The sequence below is a fragment of the Saccoglossus kowalevskii genome, chromosome 1 (genome assembly GCF_978046115.1).
Source record: "Saccoglossus kowalevskii chromosome 1, keSacKowa6.1, whole genome shotgun sequence".
In the NCBI taxonomy this organism is placed as follows: domain Eukaryota; kingdom Metazoa; phylum Hemichordata; class Enteropneusta; family Harrimaniidae; genus Saccoglossus; species Saccoglossus kowalevskii.
In genome coordinates this window covers 37463325-37472729 of record NC_140641.1, presented here as the reverse complement: position 1 = coordinate 37472729, position 9405 = coordinate 37463325, and the positions used below count along the sequence as shown (strand labels likewise).

General features: G+C 33.9%; 1 protein-coding gene across 1 annotated transcript; it reads left to right on the top strand.

The window, feature by feature from the left end:
• Positions 1-6749: 6749 nt before the first annotated feature.
• LOC146750881 (protein C-ets-2-like) lies at positions 6750-8397 on the top strand. The gene is made up of 3 exons (XM_085496203.1): positions 6750-6764; positions 7045-7143; positions 7388-8397. Exons 1-3 carry the CDS (start codon positions 6752-6754, stop codon positions 7627-7629), a joined length of 354 nt encoding a protein of 117 aa, XP_085352329.1. The 5' UTR covers positions 6750-6751; the 3' UTR covers positions 7630-8397.
• Positions 8398-9405: the final 1008 nt, after the last annotated feature.

The following is a 9405-nucleotide window of genomic DNA, read 5'->3' as shown; positions in this document are numbered from 1 at the left end:
TGTCCTATCAATGCACGCTAATGACAGATTTATGTCAAAAAAGTGCATTTTTGCATGTTTATAATGTGCTTTTTTTATGTTTTAATTGCTACGACAAGTACATTTTCGAAAATACTAAAACACTACTGTTTTGATAGAAAATACATGTGTTGTATAATACAATTATTATTATTATTTTACAAAGTCCAAATAAAACAAACGAAATAGAGTTATAATGACTTTCAGATCTGAAAATCCTAAGTGTGTTTTTTTCATAATTTTCATCCAAAATTACCTAATACTAGGGTTTTCAGTGACGTCATGACCTTGATCTGAATCAGTGACAGAAATGGACCACAGTTTGTTTTTGTTTGGTTTTATGAAAGATTATCTCTGAAATCTTGAAAAAAGTGGTCAGAAATGTTGTTGTATACTATATCTTCAAACTGTAAAATATGCATTCCATTATAAAGAGCCATCACTGAAATGCCGGGTCACAAAGTTGTGAAGATCAGTGAAAAGACTGTGCAGTTACTGTTAATACATTGTTTGCCCTGTGTTTAGTTAGTGACATTTCCATATCTACTTTGAGCTTTTCCCAAAAGATTCGTATGATACTTACCAAGGTCCAATATGTATTTTGTAGATATAGCTTACAATAGTTAGGATAGGAGTTATTTTCGCAGGAGAAGTTTTTGGACTTATAAAAACGCCCTCTACCCTATATCGGAAAGCAAGTGCTATTCATTCACCTGAATGAGAAATTATAGGTTTTACACATGCATAATCTATTTCTAGCAATGCCGCAATGCCGAATACTTGCATTATTTTGTAATACTGACTGCATCGTTAAAATGATATACAGATTCAGGGCCTATGGGGCGCAGTAATGATTTAATCATCTGGAGGCAATCTGCCTAAGATTGTCAGAAATATAATAGGAAATCACATGATCTTTTCAAATTCATTTGACATTATCACATACTAATTTTACTTTTAATGGAATAATTCATCACTTGTGTCACTCAGGATTGATTATTTCACACAACTGCAATCATATGTCAAATGAAGCCGTCTAAACATGTATCTGTACAAACAATGGCATACGTAAATTGCACGCATCCAATCAGTTTTTGTTTACATTACTAATACATGGCAACATTAATAATGTATAAATTAATATGCACGTCTTTCTGAAACGTGGTGACAACGCTTCCTTGTTTGTATTTCTATTGTCGATAATGCCAAAGGTATCAGTAGTTGACATAAATCGAATGCACAATTTGTAATGTCACGCTGCATGGGCTGATAAGTCGTGTTAGAATCAGAACAGTGCGTGCTTCTCAATACTGCTCTGATTATGTGAATATCGTTATGTTAGCTCCAGAATTTCCCCTCAATGAATACTACCACTATAATTTGAGTATGTCGTCTTCATTCAGTACTGACTACCATGACGTCAAACATTCAACGATTACATACACCATAGCGTGTTTTCTAGGATTAATATCAGCTGTTACCATACTTGGGAATTTCCTGACCATCGCTTCATATTTCTTGGACAATTCTATAAAATCCAACAACAGTCACATTTACTTGGTAAACCTGGCGATTGCGGATCTCTTGGTTGGTTGCATATCTATGCCGTTAGGGATAGCTTATGACTTCAATGTCGATTGGCTTTTCGGTGAAACATTCTGCAAGATGAGGTCTGTTTTTGACTTATCAGTTCTACATGCGTCAGTGTTTTCTATTGTGCTTATCAGCTGTGATCGATACTGCCTTGTTACCATGGATATGCGTTATATCACAAAACACTCTCGCAAGCAGGCTTTATTTAAATGTATAACCACGTGGATTTTAGCTTTTGGCATCACGATTGTTATGGTTTATGGTTGTCCGTTATTGGCAGGTATTCGCTATACCACAGATTATTCACGCGAATGTTATACTGAAATTTTTAAATATGCAGTATGTTCATATATCGGCACATTTTTGTGTTTCGTTATACCTTTGATCATTCTACTTTTTCTAAATATATCAGTGTATGTTAATATTAAAAAACGTGCAAGTAGGGTGCATGCACAACCAACAACAATTGCCGATTCTTACCAGGAAGAAAGAATACAAACTGTGTTTGCAAAAGTCACACCAACTGAACTCGAGCCACCGACGACTTCCGACAGCAGTCAGCGAACATATCGAAATATGCTGCGGAACAATGTACATGTGGTAGGTAAGACGAATCCGCTGTTCAATTATAGTGACGCCGTTGCCACACAGCCAAGACACCATAAACGAAGACAACTGATGCGAACAAATGCCATTGACACGAAACATCGAAAAGCAGCCAAGACCCTTACCATTTTGGTTGGGGTGTTTTTAATATGTTGGACACCAGTCAACGTGGCTGTAATTCTCTATACATATTGTTCCCATTGCATTACACCTTAGGGTTATAGTATATTAATATGTCTTTTGTGGTTCAATTCAACGGTCAATCCTATTATTTATACGCTTTGTAATTGTAAATTCAGGTACAAGTTCAAAAGACTGTTATTGTGTGACATTAGAAAAACATAATCGTTATACCAATGTAGGATAGAATACTACTCATACGTTTTTGTCTTACATGGAAGAAAATTTCAATAGCGATTTCATATTGTATTATTATAAAAAATGACTCGCAAAATTCATGGCAAAAAAAAACATTTGTATCACCTGCCGTTATTGATTTGTTTAAATGTGAACACAATAAAGAGCAGACAAATCCAAAACAAATTTTAATGAAATATGATTGTAGTTTCGATATCATGTTTCCATGACAACTACATACATTCAAATATTTGTAGGCATATTCATGTGACATATTCCATTTATTGTATTATCTTAATGATTCCTAGCTGAATAATTTGTTATAAATATTTATTTGCATCGAAATATGCAGTCTGATTCAATCTATTACAATGAATGAGATTTGGCCTTTGATTCTCATGTAATTACCAAGAAAGGGTATTTATTTAATACTAATTTGGTGGAGGTGTGGCTATGGTTACAATAGAAAACGAATTTTAATGTCTGGAATGGTTTATAACTAGCAAATGTAATGTATGGATAGATTGTCATGAAATGTTCAGGAGATGTACACAAACGAACGTATTAAACTGTACTAAGATGTGCAGGTACGGTTGATTTTTCATTTATTACTAAAATATATTTCATCGTGTAATTCTTGACAAGCTCCAATCAATTAGATGTTGGCTCGCCATGGAATCTTCCATTTACGTTAATGATTTTTCATTTATACTTCAAGCATTCATGAGCAAAGTATAAGGAAAAAGATCGACAAAATATGATTGTGATGTTGCCGAAAAAGCTGCGAAATGGAAACATATTCGATATAGTAAACAAGTTTACTAATTTACTTATTATGTGTATCATTAAATGTAGTTCTTGATAGATGAAGGAAGTTTTGTTAAATGGTTAATATTATAGTTTAGTGAAACTAGTGTAGATTTGTATCTTTTTGTATCTTCTTTTTACGAAATTAAATAATATTGGTTATTAACAAATTGGTTAACTCACAGGAATTTTACTCCAAACTGTTCATAATTTGTTATTATTCTATAAAAGAATATTTGCGTATTCGTATCAACCCTCCCATAGAAGTGTGAATACCTACCGAGTTAAGAACATATCCAGCTAGTTACTCGTCGAACTTGATAAGCGCTTAGCTGTTGCTATTTGGTCAGATAAGAGTAAATCAGTCGAGAAATCAGATAAGTGTGATTTGGGATCAATGTACTGGTATGGTATTTTATGAATACATTTTCAAATTAAAATATTGTAATTTAAGTCACATTTGAACGTGATTTTGATATCATTTTTTTTAAACGTTCTTGGGGTTTTTAATATCGAATTCTAGAAGAATGACATCACAGTATTTCTGAAGCCTCTCTTTGATAGTTTGAAAATTAGATAAACATTTGAATGATCTTGCAATAAATATAACAGCCTACGTTGTTTTTATGATATTTATGATTATAGGTCCGAGTTCAGTTCACACCATTTTGAGCTGCCATTTAGTGGACAACAAGACTGTTTAAGGTAGAAGGTAGCCTGACAAGGTCGCGTGAGTTGAGCCCTTTGCGGTGCTCCAAACAATATTGATGCAGTTTGGCCGACGAGGGCGCCACTCACGTCTACATGTCAGGCTAAGGTGGATGGGCGCTTGCTGTGATCTCTATTTCTAATCCCGTTTCGTGGTTTTTGTGTTCGTTTGACTGTGATTAAATACATTCAAATTAATCAATATAATGTGTGTATAATATATATGTATATTCGAATAGTCAATGAGAAAGTCTGGCTATGAGCAGTGATTTCGCTTTTTCTGTCTGTCAGAATTATTAATAGACAATTTCTGTTTGAACACAGATGTCATGACATTTTAACTTTTTAATATTTAATATTTCTTTACTGTGTATCAATGCACCTCCTAATGGAATAATCCATACATCATCCAATTACTTGCTGCGTCACTAATGAACAACTTCATGACAAGTATGAATCCTTTGTGTATATCTTAATATAGAGACATGAAACACAATAAATAAGAAAAATCGATGTCACAATGATTACCTGTATATAAAGGCATAAAACCAGTTGTGTTAGAATTTTCTGAAAATCTATATGAAGTACATCAGAATAATTTGTTGATTTGTTATGTTCATTATTTATGTTCATTAGTAGTGCATGTTACAAGTTATTGTGGATCATTTGCAGTCGGTTGTGTACCGATGACATTGGCATGGCATATGACATTGTCATTTTTTGGCTTTTCTGCGAAACACTCTGCTGGATGTGTTCTATAATCGATCTATCCATTCTATATGTATACATTTTATCTGTTGTGCTCATTAGTTGTGATTGATATTACCTCGTCGCCATGGAGATGGTTTATATCAAACAAACTTATTTGCAAGTCTGCTGCATCGATTATTCACGCGAGGGCTATGCCGAATTATTTAATTATGGCATACGTTCATATATTTTCTATTTTTCACATATAGCGACATAACTACGATGACGATCAATGTTTTTTTTAATACCATGTAATACTTGATTTGATATATATATATATATATATATATAAAATATACACGAAAATATATTCAATTGTTTCGTTTCAAATCATAGATTCATATTTCTGTTCCATAATTTATTGCATCGTGAAACTATTAATTTATAATAAATGTCATGTCACCTTCAAATGCAAAAAGTGAAACGAAAGCCATTTTAACATTTGAAATATACATTAGTACAAACAATTAGATGATAAGTATATAGGTGACGTGTATTTATAATTCAAAATTTCAATCATAATTTAAAACCACTTTGCAATGTGATCGTGATATAGATGATGTGTACTACATAATAATAGTTCCATATGATATTTAGACCAATAATATTCATAAAAGCAGAGTCGAAATGTTAAAAGTTATCGTAGTTTTGTTCTTTGTTGTAACTATAAATTATTGAATCTTCATATGAATTCTATTTATCCGGTCAAAATCTGGTGGCAGCAATGTTTGTTTTTATTATTAAAGAACGCTTACGCGCGTAATCATTCTATATTTGGAATTCGCATTTCCTCATATGGTAGGATGAAAATACCCCGTAAAATACTGCAAAATTACTGCACAGTGCGCGTCGGTCGATATTCTCGCTGTACTGTATTCGTGCATACTTTTCGGTATCCTCGTAATAACATATTATTGCATTTGTATAGCTAGAGCATTAAAATAACAATGTATTTAGATTAATTGCGACGCAATACTAACAAACTAATTTACTAATGTAAATATCATCAACAATGTATTGTACATGAATGTAAGCGATCGTCTAGATAATTATTTATGAATAAAATACATACATTTCACGGTCAGCTTAATTTACATTGCCATAGTCGTCCGAGGCCAGATGTACTAACATTCATCACAACTAGTTACGTTTACATTTCCAGAGTACAGCGTTTTGAGCAACTGGTTGCACATTTCAGTCTATTCGGTTCACACGTTTATGTTGATATACTGTATATTACAGCTACAACTATAACCCCTCTCCGCAAAACCATTTTCAGTACGCATTATTGTGCACTTGTTTATTTCAATTCAAAGTTGTAGTATGGATCATGTTATTCAAAACGTTGTTAATCACATCCACAGTGAGCGCTTACTGATCTAGAGACTATTGTTTCACTATTATACGAGAATATTTACTCTAACGCTTTGTCATTGCGATAATATCACCCACTTCGATCACAGCGAAAATAAACTAGCCTAAATAAACATTGATTTCTGACAATACAATATGATAATCAGGAATAATCGTTCATCGTCATGGGCATACACATGGGCGTGTTTTTAAAATGCCGACAACAACATTGAAACCATTGGTGGATGGGTGTCAAGTGTTAATGCAAGGGTCATTAGCAAAAAACACAGCGCCAAAGCAGCAGTAAATAGGTTAGCCTTAGTAACAGCAAATGGGGGGAGTAACTTTGTGTCAAAAAATATAATATCTAGCAATACCGTTGTATAGTATTGATGATACATTGACGTACTGGTGGTTTAATTGACGTTACGAAACAAAGCATGACGTCAACTCTGGTAAATAAACAGGAACTCCACGTAAGTTGTCTTTACTTCCTTCTTGAGTTGATATAATGCTCAGGGATTGTAAAAGTCGGCCAATTTCTGCGACAACGACAACTATGAACGTATCAAGTGAGTACAAGCGAGTATTTGCTTACAGATCATAGCAACATTTTTACATTCCTCATCTTGCGTTTTCGCTGGTTTACATGCATAGATCGTGATGAACAAATGTGCACATATTATGGTATGAAATCAACGCGTACACAGTGTCGGGCAATTTATTTATGTTGGGCCAGACTACTTTTATTACACACCATTAAATAACTTGTTGTCTTTCGTAGATAATATTTGTTTTCACAACCGTGTGGGTTCGTGGTATTATATGTTAAGATTTGTATTTTTATCCCAGCAATGAAACCAACATATACAATTTCTGGAAATGCCAATGATCATGAAGTACTGCGTGAAGGGAATCAAGTCGAGGCTGAGATGGAGTCATTTCATAATGGTACGTGTATTCACGCCACTTTGATGTCGGATATTAGTATTGTATGGGTTGTATGTGGCTGGATATTTTAGAATTTCACAAGAGAAACTTGAGGTATCTGAAATAGTCTCAGTTGTCTGTACTTTGATTAATGTTCTACTCGACAAATCCGCCAAAGTAGAGTGTAAAGCTGCGTAAAGCTCTCGCACAATAAATTGCCAGTGAATGATTACAAAACTGTCTATAAACGTTTTTCTTTTTACAGATCCGCGTGATTGGAGTACGATCGATGTGTCACAGTGGTTGTCATGGACCACGCATCGCTATAACATGGTTGCCGTCGATGTTGCCAAATTCCACATGAATGGGAAAGGTTTATCCTTTCTCCGTAAGGAGCACTTCGTATCGAGGGCGCCTTCACAGGGTGTGGTACTTTTTCAAGATTTTCGGAGAAGGCTGGTAACAGCAATTCTCGCGTACAGTGGAAATAAAACATCTATGCCATAGACAGACTGAGATTACTGAATGTAGTTAACAGTGTTAACATGTTTACAGTGAGACATTGTATATTTTATTTTATTTTATAGACGATTAATATTCACTTATTATTATTATTACTATTATTATTATTATTATTATTATTATTATTTAAATACGGTATTTCAGAGATGGTGATTATGGTATGCATTCATACATCCAAAAATATTGACATTTTGGGGGTTTTCAATCTTAGGAGAGAAAAAACAGTACAATAACAAATCGTCAAAAACATTATAAAACTGTTTGTCTTTGAGTATTGATACACAGTGCAGGATTACTTGTCGATTACGTGTGTTGGGCTGCAGTTAATTTCACTAGATTAATTGTCAACATTGAATTATCTGTTACTATTTAGTATTAGTCAGTATTAAATGTGTCACAGCTCAAGCTGCAAGCTCCTGACGTAGAATGCACATGAAATAAAAGAGCATTTCGCCCATTGTGGAAATATATACTAGTATTATGATTTTACCCTTCCTGATGGATACTTTTAAATCGTAGATATCTTTGTTGTACACTAAATTAGAATCCTACCCGATTCCCCATGAGCAGAAAACAATGTAACACCTATGTAGAAGAACGGGCTGCTAAAAAAGGGAATTTTGTCACAATGTTCACGTTTTCAATGCAATACCAATGACGTCATACTGAATGTTGTCAATTGTGGTGTTTTATTATCCAAAATTGCTATTCTTAATGCAGGAATATAATAAAGAAAATCAAATATCGATGAAATGTTGTAGCTCTTGCTTCCAATGTTTTATATTAACTGAATGTGTACACGACATGAATATTCAAATAATATGTTAATCTGGTCACGTTGCTACGTTACCGGGTACTTATTGATGTCTGTTTGTTCCAGGCTGCAGTTTCCAACATTAGATTTTGAGAAGTCGGTGCTCCTGATTACCCTTAGTATAAATAACCCGAACCATACTCATTGCCGTGTATTTTTAGTCGCTATTTCGACTTTAAAATGACGAATCGTTTTTCCTGATTACTTCCCTTGATGAACTGAATTGCCCCTATATTAGGTTACTCAATAACATGTACACATTGCTGTTTTCATGGGACCACAAAGAAATACGTGAATGAGATCATTAACTTCGTCGTTGTAAAGCACCTTCGTTTCAGGAAATCCTTTCTTCATTCTTTGACAGAGAAGTGTTAGTGAGATGTCTTTCGGGTGTTGGCACCGTAGGTTTAAATCACGCTCTGTATTTGTCAATGTAAGTTAAAATCATTCGCGATACGCTACTAGTGGGCATTCAAAATATAAACATGACTGCAAAAGCAGAAGTGTGTTTTTGTCGAAACTCTTTGTATTGGAAATAATCATGTATGACGTTGATCAAATATTATTCACAGACTTACTTCTCAGATTGAATGCAGTATTTTGATTAATAACATACACCAAGTCACGCGTGGTAGGAAACGTTGTAATATGGAGTGAACCATTCAAGATCGGATATCGTAAACAAATGTTTTATTTGTGTGTGTGAATGGTAGTCTTAGATCACAGGGAGTTTGAAACAAAACAATGTAATTATATTTGTTTTATTTATTCTACCCCACCCCTTCACCTTCCACTATGTGACTATTCACGGGACAGTTTATTAAGTTTCTATCTCTGTATGACTCTACCATTTCACCTGTATTACCAGTGACAACGCTACCATTTATTTAATGCCTACTGAAATAAACAAGTGTGTTTTACACAATTATATTATGTGTATTTGTATG

Coding starts and splice junctions, on each gene's coding strand:
- LOC146750881 (XM_085496203.1), top strand. Junction 7,144..7,387: donor GATGGAGTCATTTCATAATG/GTACGTGTATTC, acceptor TTCTTTTTACAG/ATCCGCGTGATTGGAGTACG.